The 24,584-nt window shown below is 35.6% G+C and overlaps 1 protein-coding gene across 5 annotated transcripts in view; it reads right to left on the bottom strand.

The window, feature by feature from the left end:
* The window catches only part of LEPR (leptin receptor), a 103,026-nt gene that overhangs the window by 24,603 nt on the left and 53,839 nt on the right, over positions 1–24,584 (bottom strand). For all 5 annotated transcript variants that reach the window (XM_067726450.1, XM_067726453.1, XM_067726452.1 and 2 more), the window contains 12 exons: positions 22,812–22,956; positions 18,246–18,536; positions 17,969–18,086; positions 15,248–15,447; positions 12,694–12,842; positions 11,508–11,667; positions 11,308–11,390; positions 8,027–8,243; positions 7,023–7,205; positions 5,504–5,599; positions 4,017–4,119; positions 3,004–3,079 (listed from right to left, as the gene is read on the bottom strand). In XM_067726450.1, coding sequence (XP_067582551.1) covers positions 3,004–3,079; positions 4,017–4,119; positions 5,504–5,599; positions 7,023–7,205; positions 8,027–8,243; positions 11,308–11,390; positions 11,508–11,667; positions 12,694–12,842; positions 15,248–15,447; positions 17,969–18,086; positions 18,246–18,536; positions 22,812–22,956 — 1,821 coding nt within the window. The remainder of the gene's footprint in view (positions 1–3,003; positions 3,080–4,016; positions 4,120–5,503; positions 5,600–7,022; positions 7,206–8,026; positions 8,244–11,307; positions 11,391–11,507; positions 11,668–12,693; positions 12,843–15,247; positions 15,448–17,968; positions 18,087–18,245; positions 18,537–22,811; positions 22,957–24,584) is intronic.

Raw genomic sequence — 24,584 nt, 5'->3', positions numbered from 1 at the left:
TAACGTATTGAAGACAGAGTGTTTGAGCTTCTCTGAAAGAGACAGTAAGATGGTTATTCCCTACATTTATATGTACTGACATGGTGAAGCTTTTAATTTTTTATTTAGATAGGTATTTAGATTTTTTAGACAAAACTCCTCTCACATTAAAAGATGAAAAAACCCCAATATTTAAGAAAAATAATCTCCTTACTCTTTGTCTTTTAATCTCCCTGCTTTCAGCTTGCAAATGTGCTAAGGTACTTCCTACCGCAGGGCTTTGTATTCACCAGCGGACGTGCTGGGCTCTACCCTCCACCACAAATCTTAGTTAATGACTGCTCATTTTCCAGATCTCAGCTCACCCCCATCCCACACACGACACTCAGCACACTGGGCCCTTTCTTTCACAACACGTAGTTTATCATTATTAGTGTCTGTAATATTATCATACTATATATTACATATAACATATATAATGTATATTATTTGTTATTTCAGTTATAAATTGATTAATGCTTATCTTCCCCATAGACTGCACACTCCAAGAGTTCCTGTTTTCTGACCATTTTAACCCTAAGGCCTAGCATAGTGACTGGCATAGGATAACTATTCAATAAATATCCCTTGAATGAATGGATGGAATGAATTAATGAATTTTAAAATAAAACATTCTAGAGAGAGAAAAGAAAAGTTCTTTCTATTCTGCTTTTAACCAAGTCACTCCTTTATGACCTCACTGTCTTACTGCCTAGATGGTAAGGAAAATCTCTTACAAATTGTTTTCCCAGAGCCTAGCAACATCCTAGACTTACATGTAAATACTTATTCTCATTTTGTGCTTGCTGAATGAATGACAAACAAATACATATGGCTGAAATATCACTATCACTACAATAAACGTCACTGTAAGAATTCATAACGGAAGAGAAAGAAGAGGAATAAATACTTTACTAATTGAAAAAACCATCAGCTCTGCTTTAATGAAAGGAGACTCCGTGTCTTACAGTGAGTAAGGGCATAGCTGAGAAGTGTATGGGTGTGGGGCTGGTTAGGTTCAGGCTAAGTGAAGTTTCTATAACGAGAATGACCATATGCAAAACTACACTGCTACCATGTCTGAAGATATGGCACTGTCTCTTCCACTGAAAGATTACAATTTAAATGTCTGCATTATTTTGCCCACATTATTACATATCTGTTCACTAATTCATTCATCGGTAAACTGTAGAGCAGTGTTTTCTAACCGCAAATCATATCTGTTAGTATGTGAATGAATGTAGAGGGTTGTAACCAGTATTTTTGAAATGAAACAGAATTTTGAAAACAGAGGGTGTTGCAAATAGTAAAACTGTTTTGAGCATCTTTTGTTTCAGTTTTGCATATTATCTACATCTACTCATTTACTAGGTTGCAAGGTAAAGCATTTTTCTCACTGTGGGTCATGGTCAAAAAAAAAAAAAAAAATCGAAAGCCAGAGAGAACACTTACTAATAGAACAGGCTCCAAAGTCAGACAAATTAGAAAACTAAGCCAGACTCTAAAACAAGTTACCTAACCATTATAAGCTTTAGGTTTTTTCTTCTATAAAATGGAGATTATAATACTTATCCCACAGGGTAACTGAAAGAATAACATAAAACATGTAAATATGTAAAATAATGATAACTAATATTTGTTGAGACAATACTATGTTAGAAGTACTATCTTCTTTAGTCCCCCAAACAACCCAATGAGGTAAGTTCTATTAAACCTCATTTTACAGGAGAGGAAACAGAGATACTGAGAATTGAAGTAAAAATCTTAATGAGTGTAAGAATATGTATCTCAGTCATTTGCACATAAATAAATGGACATTATTATAAGATAGCAGCAAGTCATTAATAAATCCTGACCCTAGTACTTTGCCTTTAGCAGGAGAAGCTCAACAATAGTTGTGATTGGTAAAACACAGCCCTTGAACTCGGAACACTCTTCACAATAAAAAATAAAATGCTCCAGGAACTTAAAGGGGGCAGAAATTCTTCTGAACTACATTTGTTCACAAAAGGCTTGGGGAAAGAAGAGCTTAGAGCAAGGTCTTCATTGACGTGGAAGGGTCTGTAGAGATGAGGAGAATAGCATAGGCATGACTAAGGCCCACGGACAGAAAAAATGAATCTGTAGGTTGATAACAGATTGTAGAGAGAAGTCATTGAGTACTTGATCTTGTAACTAAAAGAAAACCACTGAAGACTTGTAACAGTGACTAATGATGACACAATTACTGAGACTGCATCATAACCTCCATATGATTATTGTTCAAAACAGCGTGAAGATACTTTGCCATGAAAATTGAATTCTATTTTCCCAATTTTATGGGTGGAAAACCAACCTTGCTTCAAGGGAAATTATGGGAATTAATGATACATTTGTTAAACTCTAGAGTTTTCTGAGAAATTCTATTATAAAGTGCAAATTATTTTATTAGAGTTGACTAATTGTTTCATAAAGTAGCTTGAAAGGAACTATCTTCATAAATGTAAGTTTTATTATGATAATTGCATTTTTCAGATTGCAGTATTTGAGGAAAGGATTATTTATATAGTTTTTAACTGATTTAAGTAATTATGGAGATAATTACAAGGGTTAAAAAATATTGATTCCAGCCTTTTCCTAAGGACAATCAATTTATACCAAAAAAGTATATACAAATATTTGTTCTCCACCAGATTTGACTCTAATATTCTAATATTTATTTCATTATATACTGTGACACAGAAGAAAGATATGTATTTGTTAACTCAGATGATAAACTACCTATTGAATTTTTTTTGTCCTGGTTTCAAATCCCTGCATCTTGCTATTCTTGAAAACAAATAACAGATTAAATAGACTCATATTAAGATGAATTGAATAAAATAAGATTTAAACCTTATCCTTAAAATGTTTTAAACCTTAAAAATGTTTGAAGCTCTAGAAGGCATATAGCATCTAAAATGTGATCTTATATATTCTGGGGTTTAAAAAAACTGAAAAAGGGACCTTCTGAAAATTAAGTCCTTGTGCCCAGGAACAATTCTTGGGGTTTGGAACATCTTCCCAAAACAGCTTTTTCATCCTACAAAAGATAAACAAGGCATTAGAAGTAACGAAAAACATTCACATTGAAAATGTTAACAGTTAATAAATGTACAAACTAGAAATTTATCTACCAGACTGGTTATGCCTCAGTAGGATCAGATTCACTTTCACATGCTCTACCATGAAGATATCCACCAACTTTCTGTCTAGACCAAAGTTAATGATCACTATAATAAACATAGCCAACTCTTATTAAAAACTGTTTGCCAGGCACTGTGCTAATAAATGCTTTGCACAGGTTTTTCTCAGAGAAAATTAAATATTAAATATGGCCATCAATTGAGTTTCAGAAACAATTCTACTGGATACGGCCCGATCAGCTCACTTGACTGAAAGGTAAATTCAGATTGTAAAATTACTTTTCCCTCTTCACTGCTAGAAGACAAAATTTTCTGTAGAGATTTGGCATGTGTGAAATAACCTCAATGGTCCGGACCTCTCAGCGCAGAGTAATGGGGCACCCAAAGAACCATCCAAGAAATTCAAGGCCATTTGCCAAACCAAACAGAATGGAGCCACTCAGCGCTGACGTTTAAAAAGCAGAATGCCTACTGACCATAAGTGAACTGACGGCTTCAGATAAATCTTCACCACTAAAGGTTCTCAACCTAGATTGTACAACTTTGAAAGCCATTCTTCTCACCTCTAAGAACATACTGTCTAGGATTTCCTATTATAAGCTTGTTATTTCATGAATGTATATACAGTAAAAAAAAACAATTTCTAATTTCTTTCCTGAGGCTTATGTGTACTAGCAAAACCGAGTGTGGTTTCCTGAAATCAGGTTTTTTCTTTTTACGCCATCTCATTGCCATCAAATACATATAAAAATATTTAGAACACTTCAGTGTTTCTGATTTGGATCTAAAATCAAGGTTTAAATATGTTCAAGATTTTAACACCAAGTACAATACCTTTGGTGTGATATTAACAATGTTCCAAGCAATAAGATGGAAGAGGAAATAATTATTGGCACAATTACATATAGACCTGCATCATGCTGGTGTTTTTCATCATCTGAAAAAGAAAAAATTCACACAACTCTGAAGCTTGAGGAAATAACATCTTTCTGAATCAGAAATTATAATAGACTTTTTTTCTGATTTCAACATAAATCTGAATGACCTTTAAAGATATAAAAATCAGAAAGAGGAAGATAAAAGTATAGCTTTGATCACATTAATAAAATTATTATTTTGGTCAGAATTATGCTTCTTGTAATTTAGCAAAACATTTTTTCAAAATTATTTATTTGCCAGCTCTCTCCATCTGGTCACTTTTAGATTATATGAGTCCAAGTGTCAATAAAAGTTGTTATGATGACTCTTTGTTTCAGCATCTGCTTTTAGAGAAGGCAACCTACAACACCCACCAACCTCTATCTTGCTCACTCCAGACACATTGACCTCCTTACTGTTTCTTGAACCACAAAGCACGCTCACTCTTCAGGGCCTTTGCACTTACTATCCCCTTGCTGAAATGCTCTTCCCCTTTGTTCTTGCAGGGCTTTACCCAAATATCACCTTCACAGAGAAAAAGACCGTTTGGGGCCATCCTTACTAAAGCACCACATTTTAACTCCATCCCTTCATTTTATTTTGTTTCATGCACTTATTTCTATCTGACATTATATTATACATGATTTGTTTATTGTCTGTCATTCTTATTAGAGTACTGGAGTTTAAGCTCCATTTAGGGCACAGACTTATGTTCACTGTTCAATCCCTAGTGCTTAGAACAGTGTTCAGTGTATATTTGTTGAACAATACATGAATGAAGCTTTATAATTATTTTAATTCTAAAACCAGTTGAAATGTTTCTCTCTTGAAACTTCATTATTGGGTTGCTTGGATTTGAAGACAATCTGAAAAGTAACAGCAGAATCAAAATGTTCCCACTTCAAGTACAGTAAGGTGAATCAGAAATATAAGACACCCTGTGAACTTTTTTCTATAATTATTGCTATAGTTTTATTTTTAGAAAAAGATTTCCTTTAGAAGATGATTAAAATTTAAAGACTCATAAATATGAGTCAAAACATATTGTTTGGGGTAGGTGTATTTATATTAATTGTACAGAAAATTAATATTTTTCCAATTAATCTTTATGATGATGTATTTTATTGTATAGCTGGATACTTCCCTTTATTTTGTTTCCATCAACTTTTAGACTGAAATTTTTACTTACCAATACAAGAATACAATACCACGCCTGATTATTCTTCTTACCACCACCATGGAACCATGTACCCTTACTGCAGTCACCCATGAGGCATCTACATAAGACTCTGGGCTATTCCATGATTCCATCAGAAAGAAAAGAATCAGATGGCAGCATTACTGCTAGCTAAGGAGGAAACCACAAATCTGTGTAAAAAGAAACTAAAAGTAAACATTTTTACCTTGGGTGAAACTATCAATTATCTTCGGTTTCCCCACTCCCTCCATAAATATCGGGTAAAGACTGAACTGATACTTCTCAATGGGGATAAAATGATCTGAGGAGAAAAAATATTTTAAAGAGTCATTCCCACTGAATTAACATAAATGAGTGAAATCTATGTACAAAAATGTTAAGTGACTCTTATATTTCCATGGATGTAAAATTGATGACTTATGGGTTGAAACTGATGGATTAAAAACTGATGATTGTTACCTATGGATTGAAACTGATAATTAAGGAGTTTCAAAGACAATCTAAGCACTACCAATTCTACTGTAATGACAATAATTTCACAAATAATGTTTTAAAATCTTACCCAAAGATAGAAGATTGCAATTTTTCAAAGGCATGTTCCAGTGATAGCCAGTTTGTTCAAGTTCAGGGTGTAGGAGTTGTTTTGTTTCCCTTTCCAGGACAATACACTCTACCTCCTAAGACCAAAGCCAGCAATATTCCCTTTTCATAAGAATTTAGTTTACTTAGCCTCCCCATTCAAGGCAGCTGGGAGACTAAAGTCTCATGAAATCCCATGCAGAGAAGATGGGAGTGGGGACCAGGAATTACCTTATATATCCAGACGTCTAGATCTATGGAGGATGATCACCTTCATAGCAAAGCTCAAAATGGATCTGTCAGTGATCTATCATTTTTACAAATGCTAGTAAGATATAAATATTATTCCACAAGAGATAAATCTCTTTGAAGCACAGAGAGCAACCACCTAGACAACAGTATAGTAATGAACTGGATTTAGTTCTCTATCAATAATTTGTTTCTATCTACCTTGATGCTAAATTCTAGGGTCTTTGCAATGAAATAGAAGTATGTGCCTTTGGGATGATGTTGTAAATAAGAACATGGCAATCCTTAGCTTCCCTGCTTAAACCTTACTCAGACTTGGAGACTCTGTATTGTGCACTAATATTTTGTATTTTAATCACCTTGTGGGGTAACTGGTCTACTTTGGGAATATTATGCTGGCTTATGATCCTCAGACCTTCAGCCTGGCCCTCCCACTCACTGCTAGTGGCATCGTAAGTTGGTACACAATTTGGGAAAACAATTTGTCAGTAGCTATCCAAAGCCATTAAAATGGTTTTAAAAAAAGGTTAAGCTGGAAGCAACATAAATGTTCTCAAATAAATAAATGGTTTATGTAGATTCTGGAATAAAATGCTATACAATCATTTAAAAAATAGTTATAAGGATTGTGAACAAAATAGAAACATGCTTGTGATATATCAAAGGAACAAACCATAAGAAAAGTGGTAGATGATATGATTACAACTACATAAAATATTTAAATGGAAAAGGATCAAATGAAATAGCATTAAATGCTTGTAATAGGATGACAATTTAGGCAGCAAGATATATCATCTATATTTTTGAAGTTTTCATCAACTATCTTATTTGAATTAATAATCTGTAGCGTCATACTAATCCATAGGAGAAACTTAATTAAAGTACAGTAAGCTTACCGTGGACATAATACTTCTTAACAGAGGAAGGGATTCTAAGCCATTTAATTTCATTGTCTTCATGAAGAATTTTCCACTCAAGAATAAAATACATCAGATTGTAATCACTGGGTGATAGCATCCAGGAAAGAATTACACAACTGCTGTTTAAAGGATATGCACTGAGTGACTGCACGATATTTACTGTGGGGAAAACAAGGAAATTTATTTTTAAATTCAAAATTAATGAAGATCTCCTAATTGCCTTTAGGAACATATAACCTACTGAAAAGGGGAGAAGGAAGAGAAAGCAGACATTTATACAAATAAATAAAGCAGACATTTATACATGGCAATTATTTTTGTATCACAAGAGTCATATAAGCAGAGAGGTGTGGGAATATATGCTATGAGGAGAAATAAGATTCTACCTAAAATCCAAAAAAGAGATTTTTGGATATGGTCAAAAGGTGTTCTCTACTGTAATACTGTACAAGCCTATTAATCATTCTAATTCCCTCCAAATCTTCTCTCCCGCTGATGGAGTCAGTGCTTTCAAAGCACAAATCTGATCATTTTAACACACTCTCCTCAGAGTCCCACTTAAAAGCCTCCAGACTTCCGCACATGAGAACAAAATTCCTATCATGCCTACAATTCCCTGAGGGCCATGCCTCAGAGCCTCTGTCGGCCTTTCTGGACTTTTTTTGCACCAGCGCCAACCAGGTCTTCCTTCATATCCTCTCCTGGACTACAGGACTTTTGGTCAGATTTTTCCTCTCGCGGGAGCACTTCCCCCGACCTTCTGGGGAAGTTTAATTCCTCTACTGTACCCTCAAGAAAGCTTCTCTGACACTCAATACCAGGTTAGGCTCTTATTTTCTTTTCTTTTATAAAATTATACTCTTTTCCTGGGAACACTCTTCTCAGTTTGTAAATAGGCATTAACTTGCATGATTATTTGATTCATGTTTGTCTCATCTACTGGACTCTGTGAATGCAAAGTGAGGTGTACCTTTTCTTACCTTTGCTCATGGGCCAAGAGAATGTTAAATTCAAATTTGCAGAAGAAGCACCAATTGAATTGACGGCCAGAACGGTAACAGAGTGTGCTTGCTCTGTCCAAAGGAAAGTGAATTTAGTGTGATTTCCTACATCTTCTGACCATGTTCCATTGCGGGAAGTATGATGTTTCACCACATATCTTCTCACACTGCACAATGAGTCATTTTTCATCAGGGGCTGCGGTAAACATAAAAATTGATTAGCTCAAGGGCTACAGTGCTTTTTATACTGACTGAGCTCACGGAACTCCTACTAAACATTTCCCATTGGTAAGCAGGGGTCAGGCCAGAGCGAGCACTGCTGAATTCAAGGCTGAGGTATGGGGCTCTGACCACAGTCTCCCTGAAGCCGTCTGGGTGGCTATGGAGCATGGGAAACTTATCTCCCCCCTTTTGGTTTTTTTCTTTTAAGACTCAAAGACTAAATCATTTGAAGATAATGAAGTATGGATACAAATAGGACACTTTTCCACCTGGAAGTCTCACTCTAATTCTAGAGAAAAGAAAGACTGAAAGAGAGTTGAGAGTTTCTTCATCTAAAAAGCAAAAAAGGAATAACCCTCTGTTTTCATAAAGCAACAACTAGAGAGAGTTGAAAAGATATTAATCATCACTTCTATTAATCCTGGTGAGACTGGTCACTCATTTTTTTTCTTCCCTTGATATGCTGCCCCTTCCAGTAACAGAGGCTATCAGGACAGTGTACATGGAACCCCAGAATTTGTGTCTTTAGTTAAAAAAATATCATACCAGGTCACTGATGATTCAGTGTAAAATATATAATTAGTCCAATTGTATTCATCCGTTCTACAGAATATAACAATATGTCCCACTTCCCCCATCACCTTCACCTGTTTCAGGTAAGATTTAAGTGCTACCAATCCCTTGTAAACCCTTAGAAAGCTTAACTCTATACAACAGACTAGAACAGTGCTTCCCAATTTTTGTCATTGAGATTCTTCTAAGTCAGAAATTGAGAAACATAAATACAAACAAACATAAATATGTCCCTGCAGGGCGTGGAAGAACCTGGGTAGGTGGTAAGATTTTAGCAGCCTCTGCAACAAATAAATGTCTGAAAACTCATGCAAATTTTGCATTTTGTTATTTTAAAAAATCTATGTCAGTTTTCATATACAAATATTTACTTTCGTAACCATCAAGTAAAATTGATGATAAAGTCCTTACTTTCTAGTCCTACAAGCTGCTCTAGGCTCATCTTGTGTTATTTCCTGCCCCAGCCCTATAACCGAGCATTTTTTCACAGAGCCCTAGTTCCTTTCATTGGAGAATAGTATTAGAAACAAATCTGGGAATACTCCTTACTACCAGAATATGGATTTCTCAACTTACAGATCAAGGAAATATGTCTGTGTATACTACATCTGTATACACACATATCTATGAAATTTTCTAAGTGAATCCATCTGTATCCATATTAAGCTAAACATGAGTTCATACTGATGTCTCCAACCCTAATCCATTACCACATGGATCATTCCGGTCTTCTCCTTGCTTGTCTGTAACCAATTCGACAGTGAGAAACCTGGGTCCTTCCTACCATCCATCATCCTATGCTTAATTGTTCAATTCCAGTTTGCATATCTAATGATACAAGAACAGTTAACCCATACCTTGTGAGAGAAATGACTTTATCAGCTAGGACACAGTGGTTATGTACAGTTTCTTTTGCCTTTAGTCTTAAGAATCTACTCATTAACAAGGTTACCTAGGCCTGAACCTTTTTCTCCCAACTCCTTCAGTAAGACTGTTCCATACACTTGTAATACAGTTAGTTTCTCTTACTGCAGTCTGGATTCCATCCTGGGATTCTCCAACCTCTTAACGATTTATCTTTAATTTGTATACACTAAGGTGTTTTCTTTGTGGTATAAGGTTTTATGAGTTTTGGCAAATGCATAATGCTATGTACTCACCAGGACAATATTATACAGAATAGTTTCACCATCATAAAAAATCCCCTGTTCTTCACCCATTCAAACCTTTCCCCATCAACCAAACCCCTGTAAACCACTGATCTTTTTGCCATCTCTACAGTTATGCCTTTTCTTGAATGTCCTGTAAATGGAATCATAATGTAGCCCTTTAGGCAGCCTTCTAGCTCTTAACAACATTCATTTAACAGTCATCCATATCTTTTTGTGGCTTTAGAGCAGTTTCTTTTTATCGCTGAATAATATTCCATTGTATGAAAGTACCAAAGTTTTTTGTAAGAAGCTACCAAACTATATTCAAAAGTGGCTATACCATTTTCCATTCCCACCAGCAGAGAATAAAAGTTCCTGTTGCTTTGCATGCTAGCCAGCAATTTGTCAGTTTTTTTGGATTTTAACCATTCTAATAAGTGTGTAGTGGTATCTCATTGTTGTTCTAATATTAGTATTTCCCTAATGACAAATGATGTTTGCTATGGATTGAATGTTTGTGTCTCCCTAAAATTCGGACCAAAAAAAAATACATTCACTTGGGATAGAAATCAATTCATTTGGGGGAGAGAACGCTTTGAAAATTTCTAAGCTGTATACTCATTGTTTTTGGAAATATCCATTGTGTATTTGCCATCATACAAAAAGAATAATCGGGCTTCCCTGGTGGCGCAGTGGTTGAGAGTCTGCCTGCCGATGCAGGGGACACGGGTTCGTGCCCCGGTCCGGGAGGATCCCACATGCCGCGGAGCAGCTGGGCCCGTAAGCCGTGGCCGCTGAGCCTGCGCGTCCGGAGCCTGTGCTCCGCAACAGGAAAGTCCACGACAGTGAGAGGCCCGTGTACCACAAAAAAAAAAAAAAAAAAAAAAAAAAGAATAATCTAAATGCCCTTGAGATACGTAGGGAAGGCCACGTTTACTCTGTTTAGAATTAAATACAAATGGAATTTTTGGACTTGAAGGAACGCTAGATATCATCCAGTCCAATCTTATGTTGACACAGATGAGGAAACTGAGGTTGAAGGGTCTAAGTGACCTTGTCAAAATAGCACTGATTAACTATACTATGTCAAGAATAGAATTAAAGTCTCCAAACTCCAGGCCAGTGCTCCCTCCATTCTACACCTTGGCTCTCTGTAATCACTTCCCCAAATTGAAATAAACTTGGGATTGCAGAGACCAAAAATGATAGAATTATTAAGTAAGTCTTTTTTACAATGAAGGCTTTTTTACAATGAAACAAATCTTTCAAGAGTATAGAAGTAAAATTTAAGAATAACATAAAAATCAGGAATACCTTCCAAAGCAAAGTGACATTTCTCTCTTTTTTAGTGTTGTCTTCATTAATTATTCTCCAAAATTCAGGTCCTCTGATAGGAACTGCAAAATAACAAGGAGCCCAAGTTGTATATGTGGTCTTGGAAGGATTACTTTTCAGTCACATTGGAAGCACATACTTGTGCATTTTTAAGACACGTTCACAAAATCTTTGCAAACCTTTTATATCCGTGACAATTGTGTAGGCTGGAGTACTCCAATTACTCCAATATCCCAGTCCATCTAGCCTCTTACAGCGCACCTGGACAGCATAGACTGCACACAGGTCTGGCACCGGGAAACTGGCAGATTTTAATTTTGCATCATACACCTCAAATACCTATAAAATAAGTCAAACTATTAGACTGATCATTACTAACACATATGTAGCTAAAGGGCCCTGAAGTGCATTTTATTTTAAACCCTAACACTATTCCAAAATTAAGAGAGAACTGACTGTGTTTTCTGGCTTTATAAATACTCTTATTAGGCTTGAATCATGAGCTCCTTCAAGTTAAGGATTGCCTCAGTCATCTTGTTATTTCCATCTCGTGACAAGATCTGGACTGGCCCACTTGCAACCTCACTTCCCAATCACTCTTTTACCCTATTACTAATCTCTGTCCACTAATCCTCTATACACAAAGACTTTTAAGAATTTTAACCTAGTGGTTAGAAAGGGCCTGCTGCAGAGAATCTTTGATATCCAGTCTCCTCAATAAGCAAGTAAACTGTCACATTTATTACAGCTGAACTCATTGTGATCTAATTCTATTCTAGGGTTCCTGCTATTTCTAGGTCTTTGCAGGCTGCCATCAGAAAACTGACACAGGAAGGCATCATATGCACACTTGCCACTATGGGTGTGATTCTGGTTGTTTGATAAAAGCAGCTTCTTCCAAAATGTGTCCCACTGAACATGCGTGTACTAAAGAACATTGTTAAAGGGAAAAAGATTCCTTGGTAAAATGAGTTTGAGAAACATAGGATGAAATAAAGTTACAAATGTTTCTTAAATTCAGGACTTCTCTAAACCTTTAATATGTAATATACCATGATTCTACACTAGGGACATATGGTGATTCAGGGTTTCTTAAACTTTATTAAGCCATGTGATCTTTCTTCAAGAAACATTGTATGGGACCAATGTACTATAAAACACATTTTGGGAAATGATAAATAGCAGGAAAGTTCATTTCTTAAAAGGGTTAGAATTAGATCAATCTATTTAATAAAAAGAGCTATGGAATACAGGAGGATGTACTTTTATGCCAATAAAATAAACCTTATGCAATAAAATTCTTAAACAGTTATAAGAAATAATATTTAGTGAGGCAAGCTGAAGAAATTTCCAGGTAAAAGGTACCTTCCATTGTACTTTTTTTCCACTTAAACCATAGCGAATCTGGAACTGAAGATTATTCTCTGGAAAGACTGGCTTCTCCCAAGATATTTTCAATAATCCAATTTTTACAGTAATTTCTGCTTTCACACTAGATGGAGGCAGTGGTTTCACTAGAAAATTTTTTAAAGTATTATATAACAGTAATTTAAACAGTAACAATACTTTTAAAATGTTATTATGATGTTATAATATTCCATATCTTCTATTTGTAAAGTAACATCTCTTTCTCAAAACCTTCTCCTTCATTATCTCATTTGATCCCCTACAACTTTATGTGATACATAAGAAAGGGATTATCTCTATTTTGAAAATAGAGAGGTTGATTGAAAAAAGATCAGTGCATCGTCCACGTCACTCTGCACGTTAACTGTAAGACCCGATTAGAAATGGAACCATTGGCTCTGCATGCAAAAGATACCATACTGATCATATGAGGAATATCAGTAGCAAACTCTGTTCTATATAGAGCTTTCATTAAAAGCAAAAAACTATACACCACATTCATTTCCACATGTGTGATTTTCAAAATCTTCTACTGTCTGTTAGGTATTTCTAGGTCAAGGTCAGAGGAAGTCTTCCAGAGTAAAGCCTTGGTTCTCTACAATCTGAGGAAAATAAGCTTTTTAAAGGGTAGAAATAGAGGCAAAGATGAACAGAACAGCAACGGCTTTAAAAAATAATAAAAGGCAACATACAAACTCAACGTATTTGGGAACTAACATCTCACAGCTCAAGCACAACAGTGTGAACCTCTGAAGCTACAGACTTCATCAACAATACTTCCTTAGACTACTGATGGCCAAAACACCTAAACTTTTTAATTACTATACAGTATCTCATGCTTATTCAATTCCTCATATGCCAAGAAGACGTTCTTCACCAACCAGTAAGATGACATATATTTCATCTCTTGAAAAGATAATTCCTCTTCAGGAAAGGAAGTATGAGCATTCAAGAGACCCAAACACATTAAAGCTGTGATTGCACTTGACGGAATCATATGGCTATCACATGTATATATTCCATGAATATCTAGTTTATAGAAAGAATGCTTTGAAGTACAATGGTTTATGTGATCCCCACAATACCCACATTAGGGAGGTAAAAGGAGCTTTCCACATTCTATAGGTGACAAAATAGTCACGGAGCACTTAAGTGACCAGCCCACGTTTACAAAGCTAGTAATAAGTGGAGCTGGCATTTGGATTCCAAAGTTGAATTTTCACATTGTTTTCTAGTACTCGGTAGGCAATATAAGTGCAATTTAAATGCCTTATGTTAGTACTGAAAAGAATAACATCAAAAATTGTTCAGATATCGAACTGAATCCATGTTGCAGTTGTCGTATAATACATGTGAGGGTATATCTGTGCATGTCTGTAGGGTAGGGAAGTAGGACAGTTCCTTGCTATCTTAGGATATTTAGTACCAGAGAAGTATTGCTTACAGTAAACTCATTTAAAATGGAACCAAACTAAACAGGAAGGGGCAGTGAGAGGGCAGATCAATTAACTGGGACTTCATATTGAAAAACTTTTTTTAATTATGACAACTTTATGCTATATTTAACAAAATATAGATTTGAATTCAGATGTGTACTAATTATTTGAAAATACAATGGATCAAATGTTAATTTCTGGTACAATTCGCCAACAAAATATTATATAGCATCAAAAGATACTCTTCTACATTTGCTGCAAAATCATAAATGGATCATTTCCCAAAGATTTCACAGTGGGGCTTCCCTGGTGGCGCAGTGGTTGAGAGTCCGCCTGCCGAGGCAGGGGACACGGGTTCGTGCCCCGGTCCGGGAAGATCCCACATGCTGCAGAGCAGCTGAGCCCAGTGAGCCATGGCCGCTGAGCCTGCGCATCCGGAGCCTGTGCTCCGCAACGGGAGAGGCCACAACAGTGAGAGGCCCGCGTACCGAAAAAAAAAAGGATTTCACAGTGATACTTAGAGTAACATATCAAAATCTCCAAGGGGTCTCTTATTCCTTTGAAATCAAAATATCCTTTTAAAAGAATGTTTAAAATGTTATAATGGATGTCATCATCCTTGTCTATTTTCTCTTTATTTCACTTGAGTTATTGTGAATCCTTCTGCTTCCTACCCAGTCTTATAAATTAAAGCCTTGAGCTATGACTACTCAGATTACAAAAACCGTCAGAATATCCAAATTAAACTTTTAGATTAAAAGCATCAAATATTTTCATAAGTACATTGGGAAAAAAACATAAAATAGTGCATTATTTAGAATAATATTACTACTAAATTTATACCCAGTGATCAATATAATTCATCAAATTATATGCTGAAAATCTTCCTATTATTGATTTAAAATAAAGCCAAAAGTATAAAACTTTCTAAGGCTAACTGTCTTTTCAATTCCACTGTAAGTAGGAAAAAAAATTTTTTAATCTAGTGTGATCAGAAAATTCAACAGTTACCCTGAACCAACCTGAATCCAAATATGCTAATAAAAATGAAGACATACATATAGTTTTTGACATACCCACGGAGTCAGGAATGACACATGTTGGTGGAGAGTCCAGTGAACCCAAGGAGTGATTAATTCTAATCCACATTGTATAGCCGGATAATAGAAAGATTGGCTGAAACAGGCATTCATAAAAACCATCTCTCTGCAAGTGGCAATCTTTCGGTTCAGATATGGGATGAATAGATGGAATATCAGAACAGTAAAGGCTGCTCCTTAAAAGATACAAAAACAATCAATAAATATACAACACTGATGAAAGCAATATTTGAGAATTCTGCTTTATTGTTTAAAATAGACAGTTTTTGCTCCATCTAAAAGTAGTTGTTCTTATTAGAAAGGCATTTTTGAATTCTCAGCTATAACACAATCTTTCCATGAAAAGAGAAAATAACTCTTCTTAAATATTTCACTAGACAGTAAGTGGGTACGCAAATGAAATAAATGGCAATGTTCTAACAGGGAGGTAGGGATCCAATTGGAGATAGAACTTACAACACTTTGGAAGCTACGCTAATATACCTAAGTGATCGAATTTTTAAAATAAAGATCACAAGTGGTAATGGGGAATTCCTGATATGGAAAGGAAGATAACTTCCTTGCACTTTAAATTCCACAAAACAAATTGAAAACATAATGATAGTAGATTGTAGCTTACTTGACATTGTCCTAATCTTTTCTAGCTCAAAGCAATATAATTAAAATAATATCAATTATTGACTTCTATATGGATCATATAGTCAGGTATATCACTTATTTTCTCAGAGAAGGAAATTAAGAAAATATTTTTTTATCACTACATCCCAATCAACACTCCACCTCAGAGAATACAAAGCATTTCTCCTCTTCTTTGCAATAGCCCTTCTGCCATTATTTGCTTTAAATATGGTATTTAAGTGCCTAAAGTAGCAGTTACTGTTTCCATAAGAACGGGAGTAAGGAGGTTACAAGAAAATGAAAAATCTATATTTTTCTGTCTTTCATTTTCCATTTTTTGTGATTCCTTTTTCTTCCTATTTCCTCAAAATTACAACTGTTTGTGTGTGTGTGTGTGTGTGTGTGTGTGTGTGTGTGTGTGTGTGTGTGTGAATCAGTGTGGTGGGTGGGGTTAAATGAGAAAGAGGGATGAAGAGTCATCTGTGCATAAAAAATAAGAACCATGACCTTGTACAGAAGCACACTAATAGTCCACTTGGAATCCAAAGGTTAGCATCATTATCGTCACGACAGATATAACCATTTATTGAATGTTTACCAGCAGAAATCATATCACTTAACTATAATTAAATAAAATGTCATTAATTCTCACAGAAACCCTGCAAGTCCTATTATTCATTCCATTTTACAGACAAGGAAATTGAGGCCTTAGAGAGGTTAAAAAAACTTGAACACATATATTCAGCTAGTTTCATGGTTCTTCTATAAATATTAGGAAGATAAATGAGTCCAAATGCTTATGGAACAGTTGTCCACAAACACCATTTTTAATGTGAAAATGCCATGGAAAGAAAGTAAAGACAGATTACAAAAGTAAAATGGTATGTCATGAATATTCTATTGATTTTAAAGTTCTCATATCGGGTAAGATGAAGACAGCTATGATTCCCACGTGAGAAACAAAGAAATTGCCTCATTTTTTTCTAATATTACTTAAGAATAGACTGGGAGCATTAGGAATAGGAATCAGAACACAGTATTTGAGGAAATGGATTTGTTTTTCAAGCAGAAATTTTAGATTTTAAGAATAAATGAGCACAAGCTATACAAATTGAAAGTCCCAGTACAAACTGAGACAGGGTGTTTAAGAGTAGTACACACACTTGAAAACTACTAAAGAATATTATAAAAATTGTCCTAATCAAGAGTGTTATTATTTTAGATAAAGGTCTCTGTAGAGAGAAGAATACTATAGGAAGACGATGACTTTAATTCTTTTCAAATCAGAGAATGGTAAAAAAAAAAAAAAAGCCACGCAAATTACTCTTTACTAGAATTGTTTAATCCTTATTAAGTAAACAAAGTTATAGTTACCAAAGGGGAAAGGGCGGGGAGGGAGGGATAATTTAGGAGTTTGGGATTAACAGATACCCAGTATTATATATATAATAGATAAACAACAAGGATTTACTATATAGCACAGAGAATTATATTCAGTATCTTATAATAACCTATAATGAAAAGAATTTGAAAAAGAATAGATACATATATATATATATAAATAACTGAATCACTTTGCTGTACACCTGAACATTGTAAATCAACTATATTTCAATTAAAAAAAAATAATAATCTTACCTATTTCTAAAGACCATTCATATTATCTCTTACAATATCTGTACCACTACCTCCAACCTTTTTCTAAAACATTAATCTTCAGCAAATGATACGAGGCTTCTATAATCCTTGATATTCTCCTCTAGCCAATTCTCCAAGTCAAATTAAAATGTATAGACATTAATTTTTTGGATTTCATTTACTAACTAAAATGCAACTGTGGAGAATTAACTGATCATCAGAAAAAAATAATCTGAAGCAAAAACAAATTACAATCTTTTTGTGTGTGAATTTTTTCAAGAATCACCAATTTATTTAACCCTCTAAAAATTTCCTAATTAAGAATATTCTACCTTCCTCTTTTGGGAATAAATCTACAAGACTACTGCTATGGTGATATTCTACAGGAGATGTTTATCTCACCATATCCACAGAAAAATAAAACAGCAAAAATATACATACCTCTGATACCTCAACTGCAAAGTGCTTCCCACAAGTGATTGGATTGCACTGGGTGACCATCTGCAAGTCATTTTAGTTAAGTACCCATCAGTTTCACATGATATATTGATATTGACATCTATTTAAAACACATTAAAATATTACTATAAAGCAAAAGCACCAAAACATTTTTAATGAAAATAAAATTTCCTTAACATCTTCAATGGGACTCTAAGATAGAGTCCATGATAAAAATGTATCTCATGGAATAAAATGAAGAAAATCCCAGGATTCTTACCAATCACATATAACTCAGCATAGCGATGGTGGCACTCATGCTCATTGCAGCAGTACACTGCGTCATAGGTGAACTTTCCTCGGGGTTTGGTTGCATTCAAATTAGGAAAAGTAACTTTGCTAACATGGTCACCCACAACATCATACTGGCTTTGGGGAATTTTCTCAGCTAAATTCATCCACCAAACAATCTTTTTTGAGGAAACTATCTTGTTTTCATTTTTATAGATGCAGTGAAAAGAAACGTTAGACCCAACGGTTGTCAGAATTTTAGGTGGAAAGTATATGACATCTGTAATGGGGAAAAAAAAGGTAGGATGTTAGATGAAGACAGAAAACATCACGTAAGCAATTGATACCATGTAAAAAAGATTCACAAGGCATTCAGGATTATACTGCCCAAAATAAAATGAGTGCGCTGAGAGACTGCAGAACTGTAGCTGCCTGTTCATGTACAGTTAGTAAGTGTCCCAAGCATTCCCATTCCCAAGTGACTTGAGCCTCCATAAATGTCCTCAGTATTTTCTAAACACAGAGACTTATGCATTATAAAATATGTTTTAGACAGTAATTGTCACTTGCTAACTGATAGGCAGGAAATTAATGAAAATGAAATGTAGTCTAATTCCACAATGGTATGTCTTCCATCAGACTCTGCTTTCAGAATCAGTGAACCTTAGCGCAAGTTCTTAAGTCAAATCCGTACAAAACAAAATCCTGAAGAATAAATGGTGATAGCCACTGTCTCGTTTGGACACATGAAAATTTCAAGTAAGCAGGTAGAGAAATAAGCTTTAAATAAGAAAACTTGTTAGGAAATGTAAAATCAATGATGCACCAGTAAACAAAGCAGGCAAAACTGTAAATACTGTTCTGTAGTATCATTTTAAGTTATTTAGTGCCAGTACCCTGTGGTTGAGGACAAGGGGAATCCGTATTTTTCTAAAATATCATTTTTAATGCCTATACACTATTCCATACTACTCTTTCAGTCTCCTATTGTTGGAAACATAGTTTGTCTCTATGTTTTATTAGAAACAATAAAAATAAATGAATGTTTACATAGGATGGAATTATTTCTGCCATAGTGTATTACAAAGACAGGTTATTTCAGTTGTACAATTTAAGGTAAGCTATTTTCTGCTGATAGAATATGAATATCTGTTTTCATACATATTTGGATTACCCTCAAAACAAGTCCAAAAAGACCTTGACTAGTTTTTATTGTTTTTCTCTTTCCAGTAATAGCATGCTAAACTCCAATGCCTTTATATTTATAATCCATATAAGATATTTGCATCTTGTATGTCTACAGTCAAGCATAAACAGGGAAAAATTTATTTCTTTATTGTAAAATAAGGAAAAAATAATGATTTTCTTCTCATGACCAAGTATCAATACCTTTACAGGATCTAAATTAATAAATTTTATTAAAAAAGGAAATTCTATTGATAAATATTAGTGAATTACTCAAAAGAACATAAATCATGGATCAAAACATTTTAGATAAGTTATTTTAAAATGTGTTACCATAGCTCCAGAAAATAGCTTTTTTTTAAAATTCTTGGAGAAGATTACCTATCTTTCTTTAAGGACAAAATATATTCTTTAACCTGGTATAAGAGCTGCACAGGAAGTGTAGAAATTATCTAATATCTGTTTCTCCTCTTCTTTCACAGCAACAAGAATGCAGTTAATAAAGGTACTGCAAGAATTCAGCAATTCTAAAGTTGTTTTTAGTATGTAAATTGCAATATTCTTGTACTTTATAAGTTCTGGGAAGGTCCTGGGTTTTCCTCTAAAAGCCCAAGATCTCCCAACAGCTATAGAGAAAGAACCTATCCAATTCATTTTAAAAGAATCCATAAGATGCAACTTCCCTGGCGGTCCAGTGGTTAAGACTCCACACTTCCAATGCAGGGGGCGCGGGTTCCATCCCTGGTTGGGGAACTAAGGTCCCACATGGCGGGTGACCAAAAAAACAAACTAATTTTTTTAAAAAAAGACATAAGACCTACAAAATTAGAAAATAAAGGGATTCATACCCCATTTAAAAATAAATAAAATAATAATTCCTTGACTAGGAATAGTCAATGCTTCATTAACTGTGAACTTGGTAGGTTCACTTTTAATATATTAATGAATAAAAAGTAGTAGTTACAAAGGTACTGAGAATTAGCATTCTGTCTGCAGTAATACATCAAGTAACCTCTGTTTTTTTAAAAAAAAACAAACCCAAACTGTTTGAAAATGATAAGGTGGGTGTGCTAATTCATTCTAAACAAATTAACACCTCAGTCTTACAGAATATTTCTGTTTGGTGGATGCCGTTACAGCACCTATGAGTGAACAATGGAGGTGAATCTAATAATATTAGGTAACTAGACTTAAGGGACAAGAATTCAAATCCCTTTACACAAGAACAGGAAGTCTGCGAGTTTGGAGACATACTTTGCTGTTGCACACCTTTCAGGGAATAAACCTCAAGTGTGGTCAGCACTGTGAAGTGCAGACATTGCAGCCAACGTAACTCAGCAAACCTAAACCTAAAAAACCTAAGCAGCACTAAAACCTCATTTACCAGGAATCATGAAGGAAATGAGGTGTTCCACTAAAATGCTCTATGTAATTAAGCTTACTGCTTACTAGCTTTAAGAATCAATTTTATTATTTATTTATTATTTATTTTTTTTTGCGGTACGCGGGCCTCTCACTGTTGTGGACTCTCCCGTTGCGGAGCACAGGCTCCGGACGCACAGGCTCAGCGACCATGGCTCACAGGCCCAGCTGCTCCGTGGCATGTGGGATCCTCCCGGACCGGGGCACGAACCCGCATCCCCTGCATCGGCAGGCGTACTCTCAACCACTGCGCCACCAGGGAAGCCCTAAGAATCAATTTTTAGTGCCACCAGAAATCTTGCATAATTATACATTTATGCATTTCATTGTTTTACTAGTGGTTACAAACATGAACTTTGGAATTAGGCTACTTTCTAACTGCATTAACTTTTACAAGTTATTTAACCCTATCTAACTTTCAATTTCTTTGTCTATGAAACAGGAATAACAGTACCTATCTCACAGGGTTGTTGAAAGGATAAAATGCTAGTACGTGCAAAGCACTTAGAACAGTGCCTAAACACAGGAGGCACCCTATAATTGTCAATATTATTGTTATTAATCAATAAGGAATTATCAATCTATTTCTACCTTTTATTTGTGATTCAATACGCATCACATCATTACAGTAGACAATACTGTGATAGAGAAATGTGCTTGGGAGATACTAAAATGTATAAGATTTTCTCCCCACTCTTGGTGTCCTAGTCTACTTTCTATTTGGCAAGTTTCTGTCTTTCCCTTAATAATCGCATGGTACCACTTAGTGGCATAGGAGCTATCCAAGTTTGTTAAATTAGTAAGCTTAACTTTACGCTCACTGCTAAATCAACAAATTCTGCCCTTTGGAGCAGCCGTTTGCTCACTGTCTGGATTTATTTCTCACTTATTTTCCGGTTTTTCTGTTTGGGATGTCTACAGTCACTAGAGGGACACACCTGTGTTGAATAAGTAAAAGGCTAGCTGTTAATGGTAATATTGTTGGATATTGCACAAGTTAAATGTGTTGAACATCTGCTGAGTGTTTTACACGGTACTTGCTATCTCCATATATCCATAATCAACCTGAGTGAGTTTGAGTAGGAATAATTTTTGCACATTTGACACATCAGACAACTAGTCAAAGGACCATGAACTGTCTTCCTATAGTCATAACCTGGTTTGTGCCAGGGCTAGCACCATTAGACTCCTGGACCTCTATGTAAAATATTGCACCTCAACTCCACGAGGGAGCTGTGAATAAATTGCAGTTTTTCTGATGTTAAAGATACCTTTAAAAATATGAAAACTGGGGCTTTCTTGGTGGCGCAGTGGTGAGAGTCCGCCTGCCGATGCAGGGGACACGGGTTTATGCCCCGGTCCGGGCAGATCCCACAAGCCGCGGAGCAGCTGGGCCCGTGAGCCATGGCCGCTGAGCCTGCGCGTCCGGAGCCTGTGCTCCGCAACGGGAGAGGCCACAACAGTGACAGGCCCGCGTACCACAAAAAAAAAAAAAAAGAAAAGAAAATTGAAAGTAAAAACTCTGAAAAGCAAGCATCTGGAGTGAAAAGAATTGCTTAATTATATATGTAATACTCAAATAAAATTTTAATACTTAAAAATCTCTGCCAAATAAATATATCTGATTTTCAAGTGTAAATTCAGGAGCTGTCAATACAAGTAGTGTTCTGAATTTGTAAATTTGGAACTATTATATTAACTCTATCTTTTGGGTAAGAAAGAGTAATTCAGCAAGATACTGCTATGGGTGCACATAAATGTGGGAGCTCTCACACAAGTTTTCATTAACAGGTTAAAAATTTAAATTGTTCAAAATTTAAATTAAAAGTTAATATGGTGTTCCTCCTTTAGGTTTACTGCCACAAAATTTAAGATGCATATAATATGCCAAAGGCAAATTCAAGAACCATATTCCCCTGTCAGTAGAAGTGACTCTTATAAAACCTACCTTGTGTGGTAAAGGTAAGGGGGGTGCTCCAGTCACTCCAGATTCCTGGGCCATCCAGTCTCTTGCTCCTCACCTGAACCTCATATGAAGACCCAGGAAGCACACTGTCTACTAGCAGAGATGTAGCTGAGACAATCTCATCAGCCTGTTAAATATTATTTGAAAACATCAGAGCATCAGGTCGGTGTGAAACCTTCACCAAAATTGATCACAAGCAGGTCTCAACTAACCTCACAGAATTAAAATCTTACAGAGTAGTTAGCTGGCCACAGTGGAATTTAAAAGAGATCAATAACCCAATAACAAATGTTTGACTGACAATAGTCAATAAAATTTTAAATAGCCTGTAAGTCCAAGGAAACAAATCACAATGATAATCAGCATTTAACTGAATGTTGACCTCTCAGAATTTGAGAGATACAGCTAAAGTCAGTGGGAAGCTTCAAGCCTCTGCTGACATCTGTAACACACATGGTAGAAGATGATGCACAGGGGTGGACAGAGAACTATAAGCATTCCTAGAGCAAAGTGTCCCAGAAGGAGGGCATGAATAATTTTAAGGACCCAAGGCTGATGATCAGCTACAGTGAATCAAAATATCTAAGAGACCCAACTGCATGAGACAACCAATGATGTACTCCAAAGATATTGAACTCCCTGGCTCATCAGACTGTGGAGCACCGCAGACTAAAAATGGCGAAAAGCATCAGAAATGCATTAAACAATTTCAGATCACCTGTAGTTAAAATCCTATTATCTCCGTTTTACAGATGAGAAAGCTAAAGCCCAGAGAAGCCTCAACTGCTTTTCCCATACATGACACTGGATTCTCATTCTGTTCTTTATGAATATAAAGTCTTAAAAAATTAGCCCAGATCTAAAAAGACAGATTTTTACCTCTAAATTAGATAACAATTAGTTTCACAAATTAAAGTGCCAAAGTCTTTGCATGGCCCATAACGCTCTTTATGACCTCCTCCTCCCCTCCCCCTCTTTGATCATCCACTAATACTATTGCCCTCACTCACCACCCTGGCCTCCAGCTTCTCATCCAGCTTAGGGCCTCTGAATTGCTATTTTCCCTATTTAGACTCCAATTCTCCCAGATATCTACATCACCACTTCCTTCAAATCCCTGCTCAAATATCACCTTCTGAAGGAGACCTTCCCCTACCTCCATTTAATATTTCAACCCACCCTCTCCTGCAAGCATTCCCAAGCTCCCCTCATCCTGTTCTACTACACAATGGATCCTGAGTTCTTGGCACCTAGGAGGCGCTCAATACTTACTGAAAGAACAAAAAAAGGATTTGACACACTATACATGTTTGTACTGCATGTAAACAAATACATTGAGCAATAAGAAAAAATAAGGATGACATGTAAAATCAGAAACCAGAGAAGGTCTTTAGGTGAAAATATTATAGTTATGAATTCAGTAATTCTGTATCTGGACTTCTTGTAGCCATTAGTTGTGCGTGTGTGTGTGTGTGTGTGTGTGTGTGTGTGTGTGTGGTGTTAATGAGAGGGAGAGGGAGAAGGAGAGTGAGAGGGAGGGTGAGAAGAAGAGAGAGAGAGAGAGAGACAGAGAATTAATCTAATATACATAAACTTTTGGAAAAGAAACTTTTCCTCGCAGTAAATTCTGGGAGGAATTTGTCATGCTCCTCAAAATATAACATGGATCTACATGTAAGACATATTGAGTAACATCAAACAATTTTTCTAAAATCATTTTATGGAAGATGCAGAAATGCTGTATATATGCTCATT

This window comes from Pseudorca crassidens, chromosome 2, assembly GCF_039906515.1.
Source record: "Pseudorca crassidens isolate mPseCra1 chromosome 2, mPseCra1.hap1, whole genome shotgun sequence".
NCBI classification, from domain to species: domain Eukaryota; kingdom Metazoa; phylum Chordata; class Mammalia; order Artiodactyla; family Delphinidae; genus Pseudorca; species Pseudorca crassidens.
This window is presented reverse-complemented; position numbering and strand designations above follow the sequence as displayed.